The 25,945-nt window shown below is 52.4% G+C and overlaps 14 protein-coding genes and 1 non-coding gene across 15 annotated transcripts; 10 read left to right on the top strand and 5 right to left on the bottom strand.

Annotated features, from left to right (window-relative positions):
- Positions 1-169: 169 nt before the first annotated feature.
- On the top strand, positions 170-871 carry LRP88_06074 (UPF0220 family protein; the record flags this gene model as incomplete). Its single annotated transcript, XM_083242614.1, has 3 exons — positions 170-262; positions 402-760; positions 808-871. 3 exons carry the CDS (start codon positions 170-172, stop codon positions 869-871), a joined length of 516 nt encoding a protein of 171 aa, XP_083101550.1.
- A 627-nt stretch (positions 872-1,498) lies between these two features.
- LRP88_06073 (uncharacterized protein) lies at positions 1,499-2,078 on the top strand (the record flags this gene model as incomplete). Its single annotated transcript, XM_083242613.1, has 3 exons — positions 1,499-1,802; positions 1,854-1,928; positions 1,981-2,078. 3 exons carry the CDS (start codon positions 1,499-1,501, stop codon positions 2,076-2,078), a joined length of 477 nt encoding a protein of 158 aa, XP_083101549.1.
- A 99-nt stretch (positions 2,079-2,177) lies between these two features.
- Positions 2,178-3,216, bottom strand: LRP88_06072 (protein GET4; the record flags this gene model as incomplete). The annotated part of the gene is made up of 2 exons (XM_083242612.1): positions 2,178-2,826; positions 2,879-3,216. The coding sequence occupies 2 exons, from the start codon at positions 3,214-3,216 to the stop codon at positions 2,178-2,180; spliced, it is 987 nt and encodes a 328-aa protein (XP_083101548.1).
- A 254-nt stretch (positions 3,217-3,470) lies between these two features.
- LRP88_06071 lies at positions 3,471-3,541 on the top strand. Its single transcript has one exon. It is a non-coding gene; the product is annotated as a tRNA-Gly (tRNA).
- Positions 3,542-4,390: 849 nt separating this feature from the next.
- Positions 4,391-5,721, bottom strand: LRP88_06070 (DUF3500 domain-containing protein; the record flags this gene model as incomplete). The annotated part of the gene is made up of 2 exons (XM_083242611.1): positions 4,391-5,460; positions 5,679-5,721. 2 exons carry the CDS (start codon positions 5,719-5,721, stop codon positions 4,391-4,393), a joined length of 1,113 nt encoding a protein of 370 aa, XP_083101547.1.
- Positions 5,722-6,039: 318 nt separating this feature from the next.
- Positions 6,040-9,051, top strand: LRP88_06069 (uncharacterized protein; the record flags this gene model as incomplete). Its single annotated transcript, XM_083242610.1, has 8 exons — positions 6,040-6,097; positions 6,315-6,553; positions 6,610-6,668; positions 6,719-6,975; positions 7,024-7,120; positions 7,168-7,340; positions 8,019-8,419; positions 8,467-9,051. 8 exons carry the CDS (start codon positions 6,040-6,042, stop codon positions 9,049-9,051), a joined length of 1,869 nt encoding a protein of 622 aa, XP_083101546.1.
- A 362-nt stretch (positions 9,052-9,413) lies between these two features.
- LRP88_06068 (nuclear pore complex component-domain-containing protein) lies at positions 9,414-10,224 on the bottom strand (the record flags this gene model as incomplete). Its single annotated transcript, XM_083242609.1, has 2 exons — positions 9,414-9,957; positions 10,052-10,224. 2 exons carry the CDS (start codon positions 10,222-10,224, stop codon positions 9,414-9,416), a joined length of 717 nt encoding a protein of 238 aa, XP_083101545.1.
- An 802-nt stretch (positions 10,225-11,026) lies between these two features.
- Positions 11,027-13,122, top strand: LRP88_06067 (uncharacterized protein; the record flags this gene model as incomplete). Its single annotated transcript, XM_083242608.1, has 2 exons — positions 11,027-11,534; positions 11,585-13,122. 2 exons carry the CDS (start codon positions 11,027-11,029, stop codon positions 13,120-13,122), a joined length of 2,046 nt encoding a protein of 681 aa, XP_083101544.1.
- A 627-nt stretch (positions 13,123-13,749) lies between these two features.
- LRP88_06066 (C-8 sterol isomerase ERG2) lies at positions 13,750-14,470 on the top strand (the record flags this gene model as incomplete). Its single annotated transcript, XM_083242607.1, has 2 exons — positions 13,750-14,059; positions 14,133-14,470. 2 exons carry the CDS (start codon positions 13,750-13,752, stop codon positions 14,468-14,470), a joined length of 648 nt encoding a protein of 215 aa, XP_083101543.1.
- A 1,065-nt stretch (positions 14,471-15,535) lies between these two features.
- On the top strand, positions 15,536-15,850 carry LRP88_06065 (uncharacterized protein; the record flags this gene model as incomplete). The annotated part of the gene is made up of 1 exon (XM_083242606.1): positions 15,536-15,850. The coding sequence occupies one exon, from the start codon at positions 15,536-15,538 to the stop codon at positions 15,848-15,850; it is 315 nt and encodes a 104-aa protein (XP_083101542.1).
- A 2,545-nt stretch (positions 15,851-18,395) lies between these two features.
- On the top strand, positions 18,396-20,503 carry LRP88_06064 (POT family-domain-containing protein; the record flags this gene model as incomplete). The annotated part of the gene is made up of 4 exons (XM_083242605.1): positions 18,396-18,681; positions 18,783-19,285; positions 19,377-19,755; positions 19,806-20,503. The coding sequence occupies 4 exons, from the start codon at positions 18,396-18,398 to the stop codon at positions 20,501-20,503; spliced, it is 1,866 nt and encodes a 621-aa protein (XP_083101541.1).
- An 856-nt stretch (positions 20,504-21,359) lies between these two features.
- On the bottom strand, positions 21,360-22,549 carry LRP88_06063 (Der1-like family-domain-containing protein; the record flags this gene model as incomplete). Its single annotated transcript, XM_083242604.1, has 3 exons — positions 21,360-21,809; positions 22,163-22,445; positions 22,500-22,549. 3 exons carry the CDS (start codon positions 22,547-22,549, stop codon positions 21,360-21,362), a joined length of 783 nt encoding a protein of 260 aa, XP_083101540.1.
- Positions 22,550-23,141: 592 nt separating this feature from the next.
- Positions 23,142-23,521, top strand: LRP88_06062 (uncharacterized protein; the record flags this gene model as incomplete). Its single annotated transcript, XM_083242603.1, has 2 exons — positions 23,142-23,311; positions 23,362-23,521. The coding sequence occupies 2 exons, from the start codon at positions 23,142-23,144 to the stop codon at positions 23,519-23,521; spliced, it is 330 nt and encodes a 109-aa protein (XP_083101539.1).
- A 210-nt stretch (positions 23,522-23,731) lies between these two features.
- LRP88_06061 (replication factor C subunit 4) lies at positions 23,732-24,899 on the bottom strand (the record flags this gene model as incomplete). Its single annotated transcript, XM_083242602.1, has 3 exons — positions 23,732-24,471; positions 24,522-24,742; positions 24,796-24,899. The coding sequence occupies 3 exons, from the start codon at positions 24,897-24,899 to the stop codon at positions 23,732-23,734; spliced, it is 1,065 nt and encodes a 354-aa protein (XP_083101538.1).
- A 340-nt stretch (positions 24,900-25,239) lies between these two features.
- Positions 25,240-25,898, top strand: LRP88_06060 (rRNA-processing FCF1 family protein; the record flags this gene model as incomplete). The annotated part of the gene is made up of 2 exons (XM_083242601.1): positions 25,240-25,275; positions 25,338-25,898. 2 exons carry the CDS (start codon positions 25,240-25,242, stop codon positions 25,896-25,898), a joined length of 597 nt encoding a protein of 198 aa, XP_083101537.1.
- Positions 25,899-25,945: the final 47 nt, after the last annotated feature.

Raw genomic sequence — 25,945 nt, 5'->3', positions numbered from 1 at the left:
TCCCATGCGCGAGCCTCGTCATTGTCAGCCTCCAGTTCCGAGCATCGCCAACGAAGCATCATCGGCTGAACACGACCTACATCCCGAATCCACCTGTGAAGCCTCGAGGCCCCTGCGAGAACCTGCACCGATCAATCCGGACCCCCGCGATCAACACCTAACCGTCAATATGGAGGAGGAGCGTCTCTGGAAGTTCAGAAAGCCTGAGTGGCTCAACAGCGTCTGGGCCCGTAACGCTGGTGTCTACGCTGCCGGAGCTATTGTACGTTGGTCCCGTGAAGCATAATGGGCGTTGTGCCCGCGATACTTTCATCAGCCTCAAGCTACACGTCGCGATACCCGCCCGCGCCGCTGCGCTCTTTCATGAGTTCCGGACCGCAAGGCTAACCACGTCCTGTCAGTTCTCCGTCGCATTCTACGTCATGCTCGACTCTGCCGTCTGGTCCAAGTCGCCCAAGAACGGCTCCGACGTCCATGTCAAGTTTGTCGACTGGCTGCCCTTTATCTTTTCCAGCCTGGGCATGCTCATCATCAACTCGGTCGAGAAGCAGCGCCTTAGCGCCGACTCCTTCAGCTATAGTGGATCTGGTGTCGCCTGGAAGGCTCGCGTTGTCCTCTTCCTAGGCTTCGCGGCTCTTGCTGGTGGAATGGCTGGTGGTGTCACTGTCTTTGTTCTCAAGTTTGTCGTCCCTAGCGTTGCCATGCCTGCGCTGGGCATGGGTGTCGAGAACGTGGTTAGCAACGCTCTGGTTGGCGTCAGGTAAGTTTCACTCTGGTCGAGGTTTCTATGTTGCTAACCCCTCGCAGCTCTGTTGTTCTTTGGGTGAGCCAGAACATGGAGGACGAGTACTCGTACAACCTTTCTCTGTAAACACAGCCAGGCAAGATTAGATGGAAAGAACGAGGGCCGTGTGGATGTCAGGGCGCATTGATGGGTTGAGCTACGTTCCTAAGGATGGCTCTCGGTGTACGAATAAGAGCAGTTTCTCAAAGTATGAATGTGGAAGAATGAGCTGCAATGACGAGTATCACGGATAGGTGATGGCGGTCATGATCTGGGCACGAAGATTTTGGACCAAGAGATTATAGTTATTGGGAATTCATCGACTACCGTCGATTTACAGATTTAGGAGCTCGGTTTATAAGCGTTGTCAGGATTAGCATGAGTTTAAAGTTCGTTATACACAACTGACAGCCTGTCAGGTTTGACGCTGGGTGAATGGAGTTGAATGGGCTACAGTGACATTCCATAGTATCAAAGGCCCGAATCGGAAGACAGTTGAATGCTAGATGAACAAGAGATTGTCAAAATGCACTTGCTTCGACTCGAGGACTCGGCGGTTACCCAACCTCACTAGAGCAGTGCGTACCCCGGCGCATCCCCACAGAAAGTCAACACACATAGAACCCGCCGCATCTGACTACGCATCACATCACCTCTTGGACAACATAACAAACACAAAAGTCCTACATTCTGCATAATATTCGCTCACACGTCATGTCTGACCGCTCACGCGCAGCAACAAACGGCAACGGCGTTTCGCGTACGCGGAATGGCACATCATCCTCTGCATCTGCATCAGTCCGTCGCAATCTGTTCCAGAGCCAGTTGACCCGGCGACCTACCGCAGGCTCGTCGTCCACGTCGGCCGAGACGCTGCACCTCGACGTCGACGTCTTGTCAGACACCTCTGAGATTGTTGTTCGTGACAAGCACGGCGAGATTGAGCTTGGAGACCCGCCGACACCGATGCTTGAGGACGATGATGATGTGCCGCTGGATCACCGGCAGGAGACTGAGAGTATGCTATTTACTTGCGACACATTTGATGATTGGGGCTAACTGGTGACAGAGGAGAGGCAACGGCTGGCTGAAGCCGTCAAGCATCATCAGATTAATCGAAATACAGTCCCAGAGCAACCAGAAGGTACACCACCACACTCCTACTCATCACACCATGTGGCTCACCTCACGTGCAGAACTCCTCGAAGCTGTCAAGACGAGCTTGAGAGCAAAAGTGGCGGCCCTCGCCGAAGACAATTGGATGTTTGAACCCGAAGAACAGCCACGCGGATAACCAAGTCTTTTTTTCGCCGACCTTGCAACGCCTGCTGTCTATGGATGTTTCTCTCAAGACTCTATGGTACACAAACCGTCCACGAAAACCAACCCTCATCTAGTCCAGGCCCTCAGCAGCGGGAGCATCTGGCCGTTGCGTGACCTGTCTCCGCTTCGGCTGCTCCTGACCGCCGGCTCCGCCAAAGAAGCCGCTCATCATATCCATTAGAGGGTTGCTCTGTCGGGGCTTAGCCAGACCAAAGTACATCTCCCCAACCATCTCGAGCGCCTCTCCCCACGTCCCGGCCTCGTTGATCTGCGTCGCGTACTTGGACACGAGCGCCCGGAAGAGCTCAGGCGCACCCCGCTGGACGGCAAGGAGGAGGAAGCCCAGGAAGTTGAGGAGGGGGATGCTGGGGAAGATGCGGATATCACCGGCGGCGCTCGACACGTCCTGGACGCCGATATTCGGGTTGTCGCTGGAGAGTGCGCTGGTAAAGACACGGTAGCAAGTGTTGGCGGCGCGGACGTTGCCAATAAGGAGGTAGGGGAGAACGGCGCGACCAGCGAAAAGGGCTGCCGTGTGAGGCTCGCCCTCCTTGTACCACGTATACTCCATCTTTGTCAGAACCTCGGGCGAATCCTTGGTACCCAATATCAAATGTTTCTCCGCCTCGTATGTCTCATGTTCCTCGGCGTAGAGCGATCCGGCAACGTGGTGAAGTTCTGGGTCTCCGGCGGGATACTCGCCAAACTTGGCTGACCACCTATTCATCCGTCAGACATTCTGGTTATTTTCAAGAATACCGTAGCACTCACGCAATAATCTCGCCAACGAACTTCTTCCTCGTAGGCTCCTCGGCATCGAATAGCCGTAGGCAAGTAAGCAGCCTCCCCTTGGAAGTAGCATCGGGCTTCAGCTCTGCCTGCTTGTAGACATCGACCAGCATGATGCACAGATCGCCTCCGCTACCACCCTGACCAGCGCGAAGCAGAGCCTGAGCCACATTCGAGAGGATATCGATGGCGGCGGGCCAGTTGGACGTCTTGATGTAGCGGGAGGCGGCGACACGGGTCTGCTGCTGGGCCTCGTAGTAGTCGCCCTCTTCGATCTTGGCCTGTAGCCGGGCTACTATACGGTCGACCTTGCTAGCCATGGTGGGAGTTTCTCGGAGTGCAGGGCGGAGAGGAAGGTGAGAGAGTTAGTAGTGATGCCAGCAGGTGACGTCGCAGAAGGAAGAGGGTGAAGCTTGGTGTGTCCAGCGGAATTGGTGGAGGGGTTGACCAGCAGCCTACCTAAGAGCTAGGGTACCCCACATGGCTCGATAGGCGCTCCACTTTCTGCGGGTCGTATATCATGTGGGTCTGTGACTCTCGCCTCCAAAATTGGCATGGTTGCGTCGCAAACGACGCGTCGATGGTGTAGTGGTAACATTCTGGCTTCCCATGCCTGAGCCTCGGGTTCGATTCCCGGTCGTCGCATTCCTCTATTTTTTGCTTTTTTCTGATTTTATTTTGCTCAAATACGTCCAAAATGGTGCTGTTGACCTCTTGATCGTTCCATAAACCATGGTGTCGAAGTAGTCACTCCTTAGGGTGGAGAGCAACGGTCGGTGGGTATCCCGTCGCCCCACACGTGGCGCAACGCTCGGCTGACTAAGGCCTGGGTCACGTGTATCTTGGTCCACTCCAAAAACAGACGCTCATTGCGAATTGGACCAATCAGCGCTGCCATTCTCACTCAAGCTGCTGGCTGGAACACCCATACGGGTTGTTCGTTTGTCGCTGGTAATTGATGAGTGATAATGAACCAGTGATGGATTTACAGAAGTAACTTCGTTCCAAATACCGCGTAAATGCTCACAGAATCACAACGAATTAGACAGGACGGCTGTAAGAGCAGTGCCATCTTGGTATTCAACCGAGAAGAGACGGCGCCTGGTCGACTGGTACGCAGTTTTGGAACCCCGTTCTATTGAGAGGTCGCCGAGTAAATTTCTTCTTCTATGGGAACTATTTTGCCCGTTGTCACTGCTGTTACTCTCTTTGTTGTCCCCTTGGCCCAGCCTTGTGAGCGAGGTCACCTTAGGTAAGAACACTCACCCGTGTCTACAAATGATCATAAAATAATGAGTATAATCTTACGTGAATAGATAGATATGTCTCTTCATCATTCAAAACTGTAAAGATACGTGCAGTACGAGATCGGGCCAATTTAAAAAACCTTCCACAGCTATCAATCCCTCTTCGTACGGTCCAGGACCGTTCACGCTTGCAATAAAAACTACTCGACCACTGTACAAACTAAACTTCTAACAAATAACTGCTGACTTATCCTTTCCACACAAACTCCTGCTTCACCTGAGACATCAACGGTCGAAGGGCCATGCCGTAGTCACCTCCATTTGGCGTCCTTAGCAAAGTGTGGATGTGGAACTTGGCTGGCTCCTCGTTGGTGAGGAAAACCCCCGAGTGATGGTCAAATTCAATAATGACCACGGGGCTCTGGATTCGATAGTAGAATGGGTCATGCTCTTCCCAGCCTCCAATCCAGCAGAAGTAAGTTTCGTGGAACCATGACTTGATCTGGTCGAGTCGGTTCTGACGTGCTTTCTGTGGGAGGTAGAGAAGATACTCCTTGCTGATGGCTAGGATAATATCCTGCTGTGCTGGTGTCATGTCGCTGACTAGAATTCCCTCGTATGGCACGATGCGATTGTCCCGGTAGGCGCCGCAAAGGTGTCTCTGATCGTCGTGATTCCAACGTCCCTCGGGCATCTTGGGGTCTTTCATGAGCGTGAAGACCTGTGCTTTCTCCTTTTTCTCGGGCGAAAGACTGGTCATCAATTCCAGACCCAGGCGCTCTTCGGTCTGTAGGATACGTGTTCCCTTGTATGGACCCTCGTCGATGAGATTGGGCTCCGCTCCAGTGAACCAGGGTGAGACGACAATCTGGGTTTTGTAAAGCAGGACGTTGAGACAGAGGTGGTGGCCGTAGAATGAGAAGCCCCAGGGTTTCTCGGTGTGAGGTTCGCCAAAAAGGACAAAGTTGTAAGACCACTCATTCATGATGACTGGGGTCTTGACAAGTTCACCGAGGAAGCCGTTGATGCGCATAGCCCCCAACGCCTTTTGGTATCCTTCAGGAGAAAGTGTTAGTTCTAAAACCCGCATGACCGAGGTGCGTTGCTCAGAAGAGACTTCATCGAGCCGAATGCCCTTGTCGCTGAGAAGAAACTCGGGATTGGACCAGGTGCGCCATTCGGGCGAGTCAATGTGATAGCATGTCTTTTGGCGCTGCTTTTCATCCAGAAGTTGAACAAGCCCGTTAGTGGCATAAACGATATCCTTAATTGGAATGCCGTCGTCCTGTAGGCCAAAGATTCCATGTCGAACATTGCCTAGATGGTGTTAGTCAACACGAGACGTGAACAAAGCTATCACTTGCCGTCATTGGTGACCCCCTTGAAGGGCTCCTTGAATAACTCCAACCAGTGGCAGTAGAGAGCATAAAGCCATGGCGGTTGCTTATTCTCTTTGAACGCTTTGGCGTATTCGTACACATCTTGCTTCTGCATGGTTGTAAAGCGGGGGATGGTGAGATCCGGCAGATGCTCACGGAAGCTGCGGGCATCTTTGGGCGAGGACGATTGGGATGCCATGACTGCGGTTAGACTCGTGGTGATGGTATATGGTAGTTGTTTGGCTTTAGTTCGAGTTTCGATGAAAGAAAGAAGTGAGCTGAGGAGTGATCAACGTCAACCTCGGGATATAGATAGCCGGAGCTCTTGCATGGACTTCTCGCCGGGTGCAATAACGACGACACGGAAGACACATGGATGCCAATTGGTCAACATGAGGAGTATCCCGGACCCCAGAGAAGCACGGAACTACACGCGACTAATCTAATTAGTATACAATCCCGAAACCAATCTGGTTATACGGTTTGAATCAGCGCTGGTCTAGTGGCCCGAGACTCGATGCCGGTCACCCCCGAAACGTCCCCCGCATTTCCGGCCCCGCATTCCGATTGTCGGTGTAAGTGGTGCCGAAACCGGCATTGCTACAGGGCGCTTATTACAACTGACCCATGTATATCTAGATTTCGTCATTTAAGAGCTTGCAGTCCCCGTATCTCGGACTATTTTTCTCTTTGAGACATTTGGAGTTGATATCACAGGCCTTGACCATGGCAGCAGCAGCTCTCCAGCGTGAGTCTCTTCTTGCAGTAACCATCACCTTCTAATATCAACAGGCCTCGTGCGCTTCGTGCCCAAATCTAATCCTTCCAAGATTCTTATCGGTCAGCCCGCAGACAAGGACATTGATGTCGGCGCTGCGCTGCGTAAGGGTCGTGAGGTTGCCGTGAATGTCTGGTCAGGCTCTTCTGTTCTGGCGCCTGGAGACTCAACCGGCGCTACTGAGACCATTGAGCGTGTGCTTTCACCCCTTGCGCAAAGTGAGGTTGGTACTGTTCGATGCATTGGCTTGAACGTATGTATTCCTGTCATACTTGAAGTTGATGTCATAAGTTAATTGCCTCATCTCAGTATCGGAAACATGCCGCCGAGGTTGGTGTTGAACCTCCCACCATCCCCACGGTTTTCATGTACGTGACGCTCACCTATGAACCTCACATCAGAGCTGACATCTGTGCAGGAAGCCCAGCACAACCATACTTGATCCCTGGCCAGCTCGGGGAATCATCCCCAGTATCACCCAGGTTGACAACACTGGCGACTACGAAGCAGAGCTGGCTGTGGTCATTGGCAAGGCAGCCAAGAATGTCAGCGAAGCGGATGCTCTAGATTATGTCCTCGGATACACTGCTGCCAACGACGTGTCTAGCCGTACTCAGCAGCTTAACCAGTCCCAATGGTCCTTTTCTAAGAGCTTTGACGGAGCCTGCCCGCTGGGTAAGTACTTTTTTGACGAGCAATGAGAACTTGACTAACTATCTGAAGGCCCTACACTTGCCCTCAAGTCTTCGATTCCTGACCCTTCCAAGCTTTACCTGCGGGGCATCAAGAACAATGAGGTCGTTCAAGAAAGCGGTATCGAGTAAGTTCCCCCAACGCCAATATGACACATTGTTAACCAGGTTTCAGCGACCTGATCTTCAGCATCCCCCAAATCGTCAGCTGGCTATCTCAGAGCACAACACTGCCTCCAGGAACTGTCATCATCACTGGAACCCCTGCCGGCGTAGGAATGGGAAGGACGCCCAAGGATTCGCTGAAGGGAGGCGATGAGTTTGCGGTGGAGATTCTGCCTCACATTGGTACGCTTACAAATGTCTTTGAGAACGAAAAAGATGGGCATATCGCGAGGTTGTAAGAGGGTGGTAGAGGCATGTCTCGGGTGTTGCGCGGGGCTGAGCAGGCTGCATGATATGCCTCCCAAAGCTTGGCTATATACAAACTAGGTAGACATAGAAATACACGCATTGAACCGAACATTTGAATGATCTTAGGGACTATCATGTGATTGGAAGCGCATCATGAACTCGTATAAGGATGGTTTATACACCACGGAGAATAAGCAATCAATCCTCTTCCGATATTTCTAAATGCGGTTGCTTCACAGAACTCAGTCCTGAATAAGCTATCACCTATCATCCGTCAGCGTGAGCACTAATGTGCCATTTCGTCATAATTGCTAAGGACGAGGTGCCCAGCCATGCGCCGTATCACCTTGCCTCTTGGCTGTTGGTATAAGAAGCCAGCGCATTGCAGACCACTACTGCTGCTGCTGAAACGATGCATGTGGTGTATGTCCCTCATTGATCATTCGACATCCTGTCCAAAATGTCGAGCTCATCACCAATCCCCGAGACAATGAGGGCGTTGAGATTGGTAGAGGTAAGACACTCATCAACCAGGTTCTTGATATCCAATTCATAGAGCACAGTACAACAAAGACTATCAACTTCACAACAATGTCCCAGTCCCTATTCCAGGCCCAGGAGAACTTCTGATCCGTGTTTCCGCCTCTGGCTTCTGCCACACAGATCTCATGGTATACCATGGCATAAGCCAAGAACCGCTGCCCTTTATCGGCTCCCACGAACCTGCGGGCACAATAGTCAGTCTCGGGCCCGATGTTCCAGACAGTTGGCATGTAGGAGATCGTGTGGGCATCACCAACTTTCAAAAGCCATGCGATGCTTGTATGGGCTGTACATGGGCCAAGAAGACTATCAAATCGCTGGATCCTCGCTTCTGCGAAAACAGGACCATGTGTGGCATCACTCGGGCCAACGGTGGATTCGCCGAGTATATGACTGCTTCAAATGATGCTGTTGTCCACTTGCCAGATGCTGTGTCTTTTGAACAGGCCGCCCCTTTAATGTGTGCCGGTGTAAGTTCACTTCACCGGGATCCAAGTCACTGTGCTAACAACCCCAGGCAACCGTTTGGCACGCACTTAACCAGGCCGAGCTACAAAAGGGGCAATCGGTAGCAATCATTGGCGTAGGCGGTCTCGGAGTCTTAGGAGTGCAGTTTGCAAAAGCCCAAGGCTACCGTGTGGTAGCCGTCGACAAGCACGAAATCGGACTGAAGCTCGCCTCAGAAGTCCCAGCTCATCTCAAGCCCGATCTCATCGTCAACTCCGACGACGAAGACACAGTCCAAAAGATCTCAAACTTTACAGACGGCCTAGGTTTGAATGCTGCCATTGTCTGTACTGGCGATGATGCTGCAAACGATTGGGCGGCCCAACGTCTACAGCCAAGGGGAGTCTGTGTGGTTGTTGGCTTCCCTGAGGAGGGGTTTAAATTTGATCCCATGAACCTCATGTTCAAGGAGATTGTAGTCAAGGGAACTATTTTCTGCAGTATGGACGAGGTCAGGGACATGATGGATGCCGTTGTTGAGCATGGGGTTCTCAGCCACTTGACTTTGATACCTATGGAGGAAGCAGAGGACATACCGACCAAAGTAGCCGCGCATGCCTTTACAGGCCGACCAGTTGTGACCATCGGAAAATGAAGATCAGAGTTGATCAAGATACCGCAAGGTAATTAAGAGAATTCATCATCTTCTTTGTTGTGCAGTGTCTCCCGAGCTTCGTTAGAACTTGGGGACGCAAACATCATGTCAACCATCCCTTTGATACCTTCTCCAGTCTTCTACTATTCTCGGTACCCTGAAGGTCACAGACGCTCGCCATGGCCGATGGTTGATGAACAAACAAGTTCATGAATGCCGTATTTCCATTGATCGTATACACAACGCCGTCAGTCAATGCGACTGCCAAGTCCAGGCTCCGGATGTAGTACATGCAACAATCCTTCCTTCTCACGTAACATTTGTAGATGCTTCCCACCGCCTTCATCATTATATAAACCTCTTTAAAGGTTCCAGGCATTACCCGACGATCGTCGACCCTTCTCATACAGCCACTTGCTGTTCAGTCCAACACTCGTTCGCTTGCCTCCTGACGGGCTAGGAGAGGTAGGGTCAGAGAACGGAATGGCTGTGGAGCTGGCGCCAAATTGACTCGCAGACCCGATAGAAGACCTCCTCCCGTTTCCAAAGTTCACACTCTTCTGGAAAAGAGGGCTTCCCAGTGGTGAGCCGGTCGACCCCTGAAGAGCAGGGCTACCCCGACCAGAGAGAGGTGAGCTAGTGTAGCTTCCCCGACTTCCAACAGAGCCAGCTATGGAGGGCGTGCGCGAGTATCGAGGCGGCGTACTAAACTGAGCATCGGGAGTCGGCGCGGCCGAGGAAGGCTCGAGGCCCAGCAGGGAGCGCTGAGCGGCTGTGAGGGGGATGTCGGAGAGATCGTCTTTCGGCCGGATCAAGGGGAGGCACGCGATGCCGATATTGATGAATGGGATGAGCTGGAGAATAAACCACGCCCAGCTCAGGTATATCCTGAAGGAGGTGGGAACGCTGAAGGTTGAAGTTAGCTACGGTCAAGCCAGGGAGTTGTCAGGCAACCAACGCTTTAGAACCAATGTTTAGCCTAGCGAGAAGCTGCGCGGACCAAAAGCCTAGCAGCGCGATAACATTGTAGGCTATTTGGCGCACATTCTTCTCAGAAAAGGTGGTCGCATTGCGTCGCCTGGTGATTTCATCCAGTCGCGGGTGACGCCAAGTCCCGGGGCTGTCAGTCACAGGAGGGCCGCCGATGGTGGTCGTCTTGACAGGAGTGGCCATGGTGAGGTAGGAGGGAGATTGGCAGAAGCAGCAAAGCTTGGAGTGTTTTGCGCGGGTGGTTCAACAAGCTTGATCGTGGATCTGATAGCGACCGTGATGCTCCCGAGAATAGTCCAGACAGTCGGCTCAGAACAACAAAACTGCCAGACGCACTTTCGTGTAGTGTACCTATTGGTTAGTATCCTCTTGATCCAAGCCGAGGCCGTTGTGAGGCCGGTTGCTCCCTTGTTCGTGGGCTTTGTTGACGTTGCTTGCTCAAAGAGAGTTGAGGGTGAACGGGCTCCCCGTTAAGGAAAACACGACAGAGAGCGACTGGCCTGGGCTAGCTTGGCTGTTGCAGCGACCAGCACGGGCCTTCACGCGCCACAGGTGCATTGTCACCTGCAAGCACTGGAAGGTTAAGCCACAGGGACCCGGTCACCAGCCACACGAGCTTCAGTGAATCACCGCGGTGGTCCTGACGCGCTTCAGCGCTCGCTGTGGCAGAGGCAGGCGCATCCGTGGTGCTAACTAAGGCGAGGCCCGAGGACAGGAGCTGCCAACTTCGCTTCTCCTTCTCACCACGTCAAGGGCTGAAAACCTCGCCCGAGCATAATCACAATCGCCCTCACCTCGCAAACGCCCTCGACGCGCAGTCGACGATAAATTCATCGACGAGCCTCGCCTTTTCTATATCGTCGACTATTTCACCAACAACAAATTGCAGTTCGCGATGCGACGTTAGCCCCAACGAGACTCCCTTCCGCCTCATCTACAACCACCACTTTTCTCTCCATCATCGACCACCTTCCCCTCCTTCATCATGGCAGCATCGCCTGCCTCCCTCGCCGCCACGTCGGAGATGGAGCCTCCAAGCTCCCCTGCTCATCCAGAGAGCAAGTCCTTCGTGTCTCGCGCAATGACCGAGGATGACGACACTCAGATGGCCAATGCCACTCCTGAACCGCAGGAAAAGTCCTCGCGCTCCAAGGGCAAAGGATCGCAGAATAAGGATACTGGGAGTCAACCGCAAATCGGCAAGATCCGCCATTTGAAGAAGGAGGATGGCGAGCCTCTGTGGAGAGCCGACATTCAATACGACTTCCTCAAGGCCGTTTTTGACAATGAGCAAGCCGTCTTCACCAATTCGTACGAACCGGAGCGCCTCGGCAAACAGAACTTTGCCGATCTCTACATCGACACCATGTCCCGCAGCTCCAAGACCAGCAAGGTCCTTCGCGACAAGCTCCTTAGTGATAGAGAAGCCGCTAAGGGCATGGCCATGGTCTGCCTCCTCGTCAACATGGGCCGCATGAACACGACTCTCAACTGTGAGTGATGCACCGCCACCTAAACTGTCACCATACTAATTCACCTCCAGTCTTCCCCGAGATGAGAGCCCAACTGCGTACCTACCACGCTATTCCTTCCCTCCAGGCCCACCAGGATCCTCACGCCTATAAGCAACTCCAGGATGCGCCTCGTCTCAAGTCAATTCTAAAGGGTGGAGCGGAAGATCGCGACGAACCCGGGACGCTTGATAAGATCAAGCAAAGAGACATCCCTCGCACAAACCCTGTCAACCTCATCTTCGTCATGTGCAACACAGCACAAAAGGTCGCTGAGTTACATTTCCCTCGCCAGCGCGAATTCCATGATCTCATCATGAAGACTCACTACACCAGTGAGTCACGAGCAAAGGCCTTTCTTTGGCTCATGTGGTTCTACCTTGAGTCCGACTTTACAGAGGAGGGTTGCGAAGAGAACCCTTTCGGCCCAGGTGTTGATTACGGTTTGGATGTCGCAAACCAAGGCGTGCCTCGCCTAACACAAATGACACCCGCTGAACAGGCAAAGGAGAACGTAGATACGGAGGAGGAGATGGAGTTTGGCCGAGCCAAGCAGAAGATGCGAGCCAAGATCCTTGAGATGGACCAGGCCTATCTCAACGAAAGAGAAACCAAGCGGGGCAAAATGCGACCATCGTTTGCCGACGATGGGCCTGCGATACTTCCACGTATCAGACCTTCGAAGCACGAATCTGACATGGATAGTACCAGGTCAACGCCACCACCTCGAGCACTGGGTCGCGCCCTTAACTCTAGCCGGAGAGGTGCCCCACTCAAGTACCAGATATTCGAAGGCTCGTCACCGGCGCATCACGTCAATGAAGGAGTTGTCGCTCGAAAGCCTCGTCCGCCGACAGCACACCAACTCGCGGTGGAACGAAATCGGAGCCAAAGGGTCGAGTATATCCTTGATCGTGGTCTTCGCCGCCAACATCACAAGAGTCGCAAGTCGAGGCGCAAGGATGGTGCAATCTTCCGAGCATATCGACGACTTCAAGAGGTGGATGACCCTTTTGAAGATAGCGACGATGAGAATTCAGCTCCTCAAAACTTGGCCTACGGAGATAAGGCGCCAGGACCGTTCCGCGAGAAGGGTGTGGGAGGGCTGTGCCTCCTTTCCAAGGAGGAGGATGATTTCGGCGAGGAAGTCAGTGCCTATGCTGCCGCTTTGAGGCGATCAACACGGCGTCTGTCTCGTTGGGCCCCTCGAGCAGCAGAGCTCGGAGTGATCCCTACCATCAAGCGGCCCAAGCCAAAGAAGGCTGACGACGATGACAAGGACGGAAATGGTGATGACCACGAGGATGGCAAGGGGCATGACGGCACTAACGGTGATGCCAATGGTGATGTGACTCTTGGTGACATGACGCTCGGTGATATTACAGTGGGAGATGCCACAGTAGGAGATATCACAGTAGGGGACATGACAGCAGGAGATGTCACGATGGGCGATGTCACTATGGATGATGTCGAAGACCAGACGGTTCTCCACGAGGATGAGGAACGGGCTGACGACGACGCCGATGACGCTGACCGTACGGAGGTCATGGGTGACTCGGATATGGACTAAGCAGTGATGAACGACAGGGAGGGAGTTTACCACGTGTAGCACTATAAAGACGGACTCAAACGGGACATGTTTGCAGGGACGGATACGGAATCAGGAGTTTATGCTTTGTTTGCTTGATGCGTCTATTACCAATCAATGGTCATAATGTGCAAATAGGTGCAACAGAACGCGAGGCAAGGTATGCGGTGAAGAGGGAAAAGAAAGGCGCTGTCTTTGTTTGACGGGCAGCATAGGTAGACCAATAGAACGAGTTCCTGACCATACGGACTTCGAATAGACAGACAGCGAATACGCTATACAAATACGAAAACGAGGAGGCTGTATGGCGTTTATTGCGCCAAGGGCCGGGACGCAACCGAGAGCGGAGAATTATCGCTCGGAATGCGGAGGGTCCGGGGCAGGGCGAATGGGCTCATTCCGGGACGCGGGATGCACGGGCGCCGAGCGGTGAGACGCGGCAGATTAGCTGTCGGAGCTGCAGGGTCCCGTCCTAAAATCCCCTTGTTTTGGGGGAGACGGCGTATTTCAATTCCTCGTCCCCAACGTGTCTGGTCAAGTCAATTGAGCCGTGGTGATCTCCTCTGAGCGTTCTCTCCCCGTGGACTCGTTCTTTCTCGTGTATTTGCCATGCCCAAGTCGCAGCCTCAGTCCGGCATCAGCCGGCTCCTGGGCATTCTCGGCCTCCTGACCGCTCTCCTGGCGTCGGTTTTCTACGTGCTGGAGCAGAACCTCGACAAGTTCTACATCTTTGACCTGCAGCACCTGGACGACGTGTCGAAGCGCGCTCTGGCTGAGCACGGCAACAACACCAGGGCCGTGGTGGAGTACATCGTTACCGAGCTCAACGAGAAAACTCCTGCGCATGTCAACCTCAATGAGGAGTGGGTGTTCAACAACGCTGGCGGTGCCATGGGCGCCATGTACATTATCCACGCCAGTGTGACCGAGTACCTCATCGTCTTTGGTTTGTTCCCCTGATCTGCCTAGAAACCCCTGACTAACAAATCAAGGCACCGCGATCGGCACCGAGGGCCACACGGGCCGCCACACGGCCGACGACTACTTCCACATCCTCAGCGGCACCCAGCTGGCCTATGTTCCCGGCTCCTACGAGCCCGAGGTGTACCCTCCCGGCAGCATCCACCACCTCCGCCGTGGCGACGTGAAGCAGTACAAGATGCCCGAGAGCTGCTTCGCGCTCGAGTACGCCCGCGGCTGGATCCCCCCCATGCTCTTCTTTGGCTTCGCCGATGGCCTTTCGAGCACCCTCGACTTCCCCACGCTGTGGCACACGACGCGCATTACTGGCCGGGAGATGATTTCGAACCTGCTCAAGGGCAAGTTGTAAGGGGTTGGTTAATTGGGGTGTGTAATAGAGGGATAAAAAGTGGGTGTTAGACGGATTGGAGCTGGATATAAAAGGATCATGTTTCGGGTATCTTGACGGATTGCCTCGCAGCCATGTCATGAGCGAGAGCCATCATTGGATAGGCTTGGTGCTTTAGATCTCGGCAATCGATAATGTCTTTGCAGATGACAAATGCCTTGATATATTGCCTAGACTGTGTCCTTTGTCTGTGCACTCGCGACAGCAGACTTCCATCATGACACCTCCCAATTTTTGACATGTCAATTGTTACTCCCTGCTTACACAGTCTGTCTCCCAGTGCGCAAGCTCCTTGACGTGGTCGCTGTCATCAAGAATATATTATTCTGAGAAACGTCGTCATTGGACTCTTTTGAACCTAAAAGCCCTTCGATGAGTCTTGTCAACAGGCTGCACTCTCGATGTGACGCCTCGGAAGGATTGTAAAAGGAGTTCAACCCTCTCCACCCAGCTCTCTAGCTCACTGAAAAGAAATAACCCAAACAGAATTTGTCTGAACGATGTCATCAGTTCGGCGGGGTGATTCAATCGATAGTATCAGCGAGATTTGACTGTGAATCACGGTCTCAACTTTTTGGCAGTTTTCACACAAGCTCAAGGATGTGTTATCGACCAACGGCAGCCGTGATAGGCACTTTGTTCAACAACCAGGAGCCATTTGATGCCGAAAACCCTTTTTTCTCCTGTAAACGGATGCCCTAGGGCACTCATTGCTGTATTATCCTCGAACCACCATCAACCCGTGAATCCCAAAAAGGTGAAAGGAGTATACGCATAGTTTCAATAAAAAATGTTTGCTCTAGAAGTGCTTGGAGCATAATCTTAACTTCCTTTAGACAAGTCTACTCTCTTCCTTAGATAAGTCTACTCTCTTCCTAAGGGTGTCCTATCATCTACATACTCTATTCAATTGCCATAGCTCATCGAAAATACTCTTCATTCTCCCAACGAGTACGGCTGGTCTTATCCTACACGACGAGCGAACCAATGCCTCTTGTTACCCCTGCTGACAGTCAAGTTGAAAACATGGTTCGCGAGCCGGGCAAAGAGATCACAACCGACGCAAATCTCTCGGAGCGTGAGACGGGGTCCCTTTACGATCTGCTAGAGCGCTGGGCCACCATGAGACCCAGCGGCGGGGCAACGGCCATTAGCATCACGACGACGTTCAAGGCCCAGTTCTTCGAGGATGTCTTCAACAGGTGGACATCGGCAAATGACTTCATCCCCTTGCCAATCCTAGCCGACAAGAAGAAGGAGCAGGTGTCTGTCCCAGTCGGAAAGCTCAACGACCACCTCCCCATTACCCCCATGAAGCGAAAGAAGGGACAGGCCGAGTAGCTGGGTCCAGCTCGTGCGCGGGGCGCCACGGCGCTCCTGAGCATTCACCTTAACATCGGAGCGTACGACGTTGGTTTCCTCTGGCGGGATGGCAACTTTTCTACCATCAACCAGAAGTACGTCGACCTGGATGAAGGCCTGACGATGTAGCTGACAATCCGACGAGCCATCCTAAACTACGACCAGTGCGAGACTGCACGAATCGATCAGTTCAACAAGACCCTGACCATCGCCGTAGTACGCCTCCGAATCCTCGCCTTCTGGAGACAGGGACGTAGGTGGTCCCCTTGGTGGACGATACGTACCGAGTCAACGGTCGCATCAAGGTGGTCTAGCTGGCCTCGGACCTCCTCTTGCAAATCTCTACCGACATGGGGGAGATTGCCAGAGACTGCACGCGACTCCGGCAATTCCCAGTCAACTGTGATAGAGAGAATAACAGGTTGACATCGATACCTACTTGCTCAGGAGGATGTTTACGGATTTATCTACCTAAACGGGGTCTGAAAAGTCTAAGAACTATCATAAAAATGTTGTAATAAGATCCAGAGTCAAGTCTGTAATGCTCCTCTTTTCTTCCTAATGATTAGCAAACCACTCTCAATATTATCACATGTTTAGATAATAACCGCCATCTTGTCATGTTCCAACAGCCCCATTGAATAACCTCTGCAGAGATGAACATGGATCTACAGATGCTGTTTCTATGGAGCGGCTGCAACACCATATCTGTGGACCTCGGAAGCCGGTGATTCTAATGCAAGTCAAGTGTAACACTGCAGTCAAGATAGGAAGGTTCAAGGCCGATTCCGCGTATAACGGTTACTTATGGTCTGTGTGCTTGTGTGTATGATATCTAAAGACCGATGATATCCGCAGTCATGTTCAAGACCGATGGTGGTGAGACTTGAATAATAACCCTGGTTATCAACGCCAGCTAGGGGAGGAGCTGATTGAGAAATCCAATAGAGTACTTCGAGAATCATGTCGGATCGACCACCCGACCGGGATAGTTACGACCCTAAGCGCCCCAGTGGCTGGTCGTTGGGTGATTCTCGCAGCCGTGATGGTGGTCAATAGAAAAGAAGCTTAAATTAAGAAGCCCTCAAGGATGCTTCTAGCGCGCGGGAGACGCAGGGCTTAAGCGGGAATAGGAAGGTAACGTTGGTTGAGCGGTTGTGGATAGGGTCATTGCTTGGCATGCCAATCCTTCTCCCTATGCGATGGATGCTGGCCTTGGCTGGTGACCTTGAACTTTTGTAGCTTGTTGATAATCCTACTACTGTTGGGCAAGAGTTGACATCTACCCCATCTTGTTATCCAGTCCCTGTCTTTCCCATGATCCATGTTGCATGGAGAACCCATGTCTTCACCACGTCAGGATCATCCTCTTTTCTCTGCCCAGACTCACAAAGGTCCTCGAGCCCGCCTACTTAAATGTCGAGCCAAGACGCCAACGCAGGCCAAGCGATAGACTCCCGAGGCATAGGACAAAAACAGCCACTTCTCGGCCGCATGCTCGGGATATTGTTGCCTTGCATGATATACCTTATCACGGGGAGACAAGTAGTCGATAAAGAGCACAAGGATTAGAACTGCGTGTGCCAGGGTAGCTGCAACGTTGTCCGGGAACTTTTGAATAAGAGGCTCCTTGCAATCACCAGTTGGATCGTCGGCCGTCCTGTCCGACCTCACACGGAACACATCTCCGTGCTTGGCTTTGCTGAGATACGGGCACTGGGTGATATGGCAATGATGGTCACAACCAACGAGATAAGCAACGTTCGATGCTTTCTCTAGAAGCCTGTTGGTCTTGTAAACATAAGCCTCCAAGCTATGAGAGCTTCTAGATCAACTTCTTACCTTGACGACCATGTTTCTTATTACTGTATCTCGTGTAAGAGTAATGTTTCACAGCATGCTCCACAACCACATAGAAATTCCCTCGCAGCAATGATGACAGCGGCTTATATACCCTAAAAATGTGTAACTCAACTCAACATCACGAACGCCAAGCATACACTGTTGCACGGAGGCAAGGTAAAACATCCTTCCAACTCTGAGATCCTACCCTCCCTATCTAGCTCCCTTCTCCTATGACCCTCTCCGCATCGTCCATCGCTCCCCACCGCGGGGTCTCCAATCTCAACCTTGCTCGGACTGGCTGGCCACTTAGAGTTCAGCAATTGATGTATCATGATCACGAGGATCTCGATAACATGGCCTTCATATCGACCTTCTTCTTTCACCACTGCCATCCTTGAACCGCCCCCGCAGATGGAGGCATTCCTTGTCCCATGCCCTGTAGCACTTGCCTTCCTGGTGGTGCTCTACACGATAGCCCTCTCGTCTGGGTCGCCTTCTGAGACTCGCACTTGTACGGGGTGGGACCTCGTCAGACATCGAGGCACTGCGGTCACTTATAAAGGCCTTGCCCCGGCTGCAGCTCTGTTTCCTCGAGCCCCTGCTGTACTGAGCTTGTAGCACCCGGCCCCAAAGAAGACCATCGTTGCATACTGTCAACAGGATTAAGAGTATATCCACAATGGCACCTGCTGGAGACAGCCTGGCAGAGCCCATCGCCGCCGCCGAGTTACGCGCCGAAGCTCTTGACGAGAAGCGGGCTTCCATCCAGATCGAGAAGAGCGCTTCCCTCACAGCTGATCCTCGCCTCGGCCATGTTTCGGCTGTTACCCCTGATGGGGAGTTGCCCAACGCTGAGGAGCTCGCGACCTTGAGACGAGTGTCCAACACGATTCCCGTCAAGCTGTTCAGCATTGCCTTTATTGAGCTTTGCGAGCGTTTCTCCTACTATGGATGCACCGTTGTGTGTAAGTCTGCCCACTTCCAACCCCTGATCCAGGGGCTGCCTTAGATCCTCTGCTGATTCTTGGTGTTTTTTATGTACTGAGCTAAGACTGACATCTCTAAGTCACAAACTTTATCCAACAACCTCTCCCTGAAGGCTCCTCGACCGGTTCCGACCCGGAGCAGCCCGGTGCCCTCGGCATGGGCCAGAGAGCCTCGACCGGAATCACCACCTTCAACCAGTTCTGGCAGTACTTCATGCCCCTTCTGGGTGCCTACGTTGCCGACCAGTACTGGGGCCGTTACAAGACCATTAGCTACGCCCTGGGTATCGACATTATCGGACACATCATTCTCATCATCTCTGCGATTCCTCCTGTTATCAAAAACGATGGCGGTGCTCTTGGTGCCATGATCATTGCTATTATTGTGATCGGTTTCGGTACTGGCGGTTTCAAGCCAAATGTTAACCCCCTTATTGTGGAACAACTTGGTGAACAGCACATGCACGTCAAGACTCTCAAGTCGGGTGAGCGTGTCATTGTTGATCCGGCTGTCACTATTGAGAGAATCTATGGTTGGTTTTACTTCTTCATCAACGTTGGAGCTTTGGTCGGACAGATTACGGTGAGTTAACATATCAACGACCCCTATTGTATCGTGGATGGCGATAGGGATGACGGTGTTACCTAACGAACCAAAACTAACTCGTTGCCAGATGGTTTACGCCGAAAAGTACATCGGCTTCTGGCTCTCCTACACGCTCCCAACCATCATGCTCTGCATCTGCCCCATCATCATGTTCTGGGGCCGTCATCGATACGAGCGCCGCCCACCTGGCGGCTCCGTCCTCGGACCTGCTCTCAAGGTCTGGGTCCTCGCTCAGAAGGGTCGCTGGTCCATCAACCCCTTTAAGACCTGGAAGAACATGCACGATGGAACTTTCTGGAGCAATGTCAAGCCTTCTCGCTTCACCAATGAGACTCGACCTCACTGGATGACTTTTGATGATGCTTGGGTTGATGAGTTGGCTCGTGGATTTGCTGCTTGTGCTGTGTTTATGTGGTATCCCATCTTTTGGCTCTGCTACAACCAAAGTGAGCTGAAGTTATACTCAAAGGGTGTCTGTTAGCTAACGAGTTGTCAGTCAACAACAACCTCATCTCACAGGCCGCTCTCATGGAGCGTCACGGACTCCCCAACGACATTCTCTCCAACCTCAACCCCTTTGCTCTCCTGATCTTCATCGCCCTCAACGACTTCTTCATCTACCCCGCCCTTCGAAAGGCCGGTATCCGCTTCACCCCCATCAAGAAGATCACAGCCGGTTTCTTCTGCGGAGCATCGGCCATGATCTGGGCTGCTGTTGTTCAACACTACATCTACCAAAAGTCCGAGTGCGGCAAGTACGCATCTGGAAAGATCTGGAGTGAGGAGGAGGGTGAGATGGTCAGCTGTGCTATTGTCCCTATCAACGTCTGGGCACAGACAGGCTCATACGTTCTCATCGCTCTCTCCGAGGTGTTTGCGTCCATCACATCTCTCGAGTATGCCTTCTCCAAGGCTCCCAGGAACATGCGATCCATGGTCCAGGCTGTTGCTCTGTTCATGACTGCCTTCTCTGCCGCCCTCGGCCAGGCCCTGGTTGGTCTCGCTGCTGATCCCCTTCTCGTTTGGAACTATGCTGTTGTCGCAATCTTGGCTGTCATCGCTGGCACTTGCTTCTGGTTCCAGTTCCGAAGCCTCGATCATGTTGAGGATCAGCTCAACGTCCTGCCCGAGGGCCATGCCGGAGCTACCGCAGACGAGGAGACTCCTTACCAGAACAAGCGCATCGACGAATAGAGGAGGCAAACACCAGTGTCGCATTCTTTACCACGATAGTTTATTTAGTTTGAGATACCACTTGTCAGACTGACGGCCTTCATGTCCATTTGGTACATCATTGAGGCCGAAATGTACAAGTCAAGTAGCATCTTCAATAAATCTTCGTCCATATATATTCCTTTGATCATATAAGCGCAATCGTAAAACTTCGAAAAAGTTTAAAAAAAAAAAAAAAAATAGTCATGTCTTATCTAACCTTGGTGTGATTGTTACCCTTCGTGCCACAGTCGTATACATCCAAAGAAAGGAGGCCACTCTTCACCGTTGCAACATAGCCACCCGATCCCTACATGAGCGATAACGAGTACGACAGCTCCCTTCGTCACCGACAACCAAGCGAGTACACGGATTGCCGTGAATCCGGTTTAAGGAGGAGGAAAAGATGTTGTAAGTCGCATTTGGCTAGGAGTGGGAACGCTGGCATCAGGAAACGGCACGGTTCATTGCTTGGGTTCTATAATCTCATAGTATCTCTGCAACTCTGCAGTGTCGAAAACCAACTTGACTACTTTGAACAGGACTTTGATCCATAATGACATGAGAATTATACAAGCGCTGCTTCAGTGACACCAACCTGCGTTCTAACACACGCGGGCTTTGGGATTCTCTTCTCAGCAGCTGCAGGGGCGGACCTCCAAGTGAAGAATATCGCCCTTTTTCTGTTGCTCGGGCTATTGCAATTTAGAAGGATAAAGCGTTTTGGCATAGACCGAGTGCATGCATTCCCAGTAAAACAAACGGTGGTAACGACCATACTTGATTCTAGGTATCTTATTGTACAAATCTTACAGTGACCACGCGTGACAACCATGCCTCAACCCAGCCGGTGACCCTTTCCACGAGACTTCCACGAGTCCGGAAGCGGTCCTCCTGTCTCTGCGCCGGTGCTGCTGCCAGTTGAAGGGCCCGAAGGGCGGACAGCGGTGCCATACGTTCTCTTCACGGTTCTAGGCGTCCGGACGATGGACTCAAGCCAGGCAGGTACTCGAAGAAGCACTGGACCGCCGCCAAACTCGGGATAGATCCTGGTGAGGAAGTCGTACATGTGGGCAGCAAGCAGACCCTCCAGCTGGACCATGGGCCTTCCTACCGGCGTAAGCATGCTCAAGACAATCATGCAGAGGGGAACCGCTTGGGCGGGAACGGTGAAGAAAAAGTACTGAGCCTTCTGCCCGCGTTGATCCTGGGTCGCAGTATACACCATGGCGAGGATGAGGCCGGACAAGAGCTCCAGATGGTTGAAGCCGAAGAGGTAATCCATCATCTGGCGACGTCGTTAACCTCGGGAACGAGCGCGACATGTATGTACGGTGATAATGAAAAAAGTGTATTTTGCTATGATATAGAAATGTAGGGCGCTAGAAAACCACTCGAATGAATTGGGAATCAAACGAGCCATCCATAAGACATCCCACCATGCCTACACCGCAGACCAACCCGGATTTGCGAATGATGGGCGGTCCGAAGTGCAGGGGTGATCTTCCTCATTTCCAGGAACCGTGATAGCTGTAGAGGCAAAGCACTATCCGGGCAGATATATGAGGGGGGTTTGACGGGCAGACAAAGGAGAGCAACAATAACAACAGAGCACGGGACGGGCAACAAGCGATGGCTTACCAGAATCCAGGAGCAGACAAGGAGAATGTACCAAATCAGGTCAACCTTGCGCGGGAAGCGAGGGTTCCCGATCTCCAACTGCGCGCAGTAGCTGTACAGATGATAGGCGTCAAAGAGCAGGCTCATTGGGAAACCTTCAAAGGCAATGAGGAAGCCCGTGATGGGGCGCCACAGATGAGGAGGCATCTGGAAGAGATAAGAAGGGTGATAGAACAGATAGTACGATGGTATCACGCCGATAGAGCCGAGTAAGGTCAACACCACGGTGGCGGTAGTGAGATTCCTTTGAGACAGTTAGCAAGCTGCATGGTGAAAGGTGAGCGGTGATGTAGCTTACCGAGCTATAGCGGGCGCGGCCCAGTAGGCGGCGAGGACACGGTCAGACATGATGGGCAACTTTGCTCAATCGCGTCAAACTGAAACTGAAAAGTGAATAGCAAAAAGTCAAGGAACTTTGACTCTCAATGATGAAAAGGAATGATAGTTCCAGTCGACGTTTTATAATGGAGAAGCACGGGACTTTGTAGCACCAGGCAACAAAGCTATCATCGTTGTTGCTTGCGTGTCATCTTCTCTGTTGGCTTGTTTGATGACCAAGGAAGAGTTTGGAAGGAAGAAGGCTGCAGACTCGTGAAGAAATTGCATTAAATGAGCAAAAGCTCCGTAGCGGGGCGGGTGTCGAGGGCCGATGTTTTGCCGAGTGCCTCGGCGCCAACCTTGACCGGGCTCCGGTGCCCTGAGGCTGGTGAGAGGCTGGTGTTGAATGCGCCACAGACAGAGAGTGTCATGGATGCGGAACTGCTCGGGCTTCTGGGTCCAACGCCAGCTCGTGTGAGCAAGTTCGCATCCATATGGTCTGACGTCAAATTAACTCTTCTCAATTCTTTTAATTACCTTCCCATTGACTGAGCCGGTCTCTTGACTCTCGAGATATCAAAAGAAGGATTGCATTGACGCAATCCGACATCAATTCGCCAGGATGCGTTCTCACGATGCCATGCAGAGCGAGGAGGCCAACGACGCCGCGTGGGAGGCTGCCAAAGGAGCTGTCATGGGCGCAGCCAAGTGGGGAGCTGGTGCTGCCGTCTTGGGTGCCGCTGGCTACGTCTGGTCACCGTTGTATCGGTCCATGACGATTCAATTCAAGGTGTAAGGCAAATTCTCGAGTACTCTTCTCACCAGCACTGACCACTTGCAAGGTATCTACAAATGTGCGGCATGGTGGTGGGAAGCATGATCGAGGCAGATGGGCGTCTCAGGCAATATGAGCATCAGGTGAGAATGCAGAGGAGACTGATGCGAGAAAGGGCCAAGTGGGAGAGGTATGAGGAGGAATTCATCAAGGGAGACGAAAAGTGAACGCACCCCGCCTCACAGAAAAGCCTGATTGAAACTGCTCTGGGTATAACGGTGTACATATATCACGAAAGGGGATGACCATTGAGTCGTCCGTGTAAATCAAGTCTTTACTCTTTTTCATTTGCTCAGGCAGATCCCCTCAACTCCAACGCCAAAGATGCGACCGCTTCCATAGGTCTCCTGTCTAGTTTCATCCCAATTATCTTCTAGCTATGGCCGGAACCGCTTGGGATCCATGTTGATCTTGCATAGTCGAACAACACATCCGCTGAGCTGGAGTAGTGTCTGTACACCCTCCAGGACTTTCATGTGCGTGAAGCCAATCTCCTTGATAAACTCCAGCTTCGAATGCTCGCTCAGTGTGGGTATCGTCTTGGTTACTCGGAACATGGTGCTAATGATGTCGTGACTCGAGTAACCTAGATCCCAAAGCTCTCGGAGGGTGTCCAGCGCAGAATCCACGTTGCCTTCGTAGCATGCCTTGAGCATGGCCTGGACTTTGATGGGGTGAGGTGAGTCAACGACCTTGAAGACGTTGTCTCCAGAGACGAATCCAAAACCAGCATATGTGGACTGCAGGTTGTTGATGGCTTGTCGCATATCTCCTTCGGCGCTGAAAACAAGCGCTGCCAGACCATCATCGCTGTATTCGACCTTTTCGGCCTCAATAATTTGCATCAGTCGTTTCACGACCTGAGCATCTGTCAACTTGGCGTATCGCAGAATGGCGCATCGTGATTGTAGGGGCTCGATGATCTTGTTCGACTGGTTGCAGGCAAAGGCGAATCGAGTCGTGTTGGAGTAAATCTCCATGGTTCGTCGGAGTGCTTGTTGGGCGCCCGAGGTCATGCTGTCAGCTTCGTCGAGGATGACCAGCTTGTGGCGGCCAGCTGGTAGGGTGACCTTCTTCTGAGCGAATCCCTTGATTCGGTTTCGGACGACGTCAATACCTAATCCATGTCAGTTCCCTCCCTTAAGATTCGGGTATGAAAAGTCGGACCTCGTTCGTCACTGGCGTTGAGCTCCAGCACGGCCTCCTTATACGATTCACCCAACAGCTGTCGAGCCAGACACAGCACACTTGTCGTCTTTCCGATACCTGGCATGCCCGATATGATCACATGAGGCATGTTTCCCTCCTTTGCGATAATCTTTAGTCGCTCGATCGTTTCTGTGTTGCCGACGACATCGTCGAGAAAGATTGGTCGGTACTTTTCCACCCTAGCAACCATCAGTGAGCGATCCGCACCAGCATAGAAGCTTGAGAAGCATACCAAGGTAGTTCATAAGATGAATTTCCATTGGTGGAAGCTGTGAGAGCTGCCTTGGAGGCAGAATTGGACGACTCGCCACGTTCTTCGGGTTTTTGGGTCGGCATCTTGATGTGTTGGAGTCGTTGATGTGGTCCAGCTGAAGCTTGAAGTGATGCCAATCACTTTACGCGACTGGGAGAAAAGAGACGCGTCGTGGTTGAGGGACAGCAGGTGGTCCGTGCCAAGGCACCGAATGCAGTGCCCCACTCCTGCCACCGCCTTTATCGTCGCCATGGCAAAATTTCCGCCAGCATCAACTTTTTTTGAGGCCAAGCAGCAAAAGACGGCCAGAGATACCCCCAACCAGCGACCTTGAACGGACGATTGACAACGAATAAAAACCAGAGCGAAACTGTTTAAGCACCGGCGACTCGTCTCTCCCAATTCTTTCGACCATCAACAGCCATGGGTGTTGCGAAAAAGACTCGCAAGTTTGCGCAGGTGGGTAGTCCTTATCGATAAGCACCAAAATGTTCACTCTCTCTAACTCTCAACCGCAACAGGTGAAGCGAGTCATCGGCCGTCGCGATGACAGGTTAAAGGAGAACAAGGCCAAGGCCGAGTTGGTCGCTGCCGCAAAGGCCAAGAAGACCATCAACGGAGAGCTCATCCGCGAGGCGCCCCAGATGCCCAGCAACATGTTCTTCCAGCACAACACGGCCCTTGTCCCGCCATACAACGTCCTCGTCGACACAAACTTTATCAACCACACGGTCCAGCGCAAGCTCTCGCTGCTTGATTCTATGATGGACTGCCTCTACGCAAAGTGTAACCCCATAATCACCTCGTGCGTCATGAGCGAACTTGAGGGTCTGGGCCAGAAGTTCCGTCTGGCGCTGCGGGTCGCGAGGGACGAGCGGTGGACGAGGCTGGAGTGCGATCACAAGGGCACGTATGCCGATGACTGTCTGGTGGACCGAGTGCAGAAGAACAGGATATACATTGTGGGCACAAACGATAAGGCACTGAAGCAGCGGCTAAGGAAGATTCCCGGTGTGCCCATCATGAGCGTTGCGCGGGCCAAGTACGTGATAGAGAGGCTGCCAGGCGCACCAGACTCATAGGGCGGGGCAAATGGGAACATGTGCGTTACAACTTATGATGCATTGCA

This window comes from Fusarium phalaenopsidis (genome assembly GCF_050370095.1).
Source record: "Fusarium phalaenopsidis strain FUZ10S chromosome Unknown contig_32296, whole genome shotgun sequence".
Classification (NCBI taxonomy): domain Eukaryota; kingdom Fungi; phylum Ascomycota; class Sordariomycetes; order Hypocreales; family Nectriaceae; genus Fusarium; species Fusarium phalaenopsidis.
The sequence above is the reverse complement of the archived record's forward strand: the minus strand, read 5'-3'. Positions and strand labels throughout refer to the sequence as shown.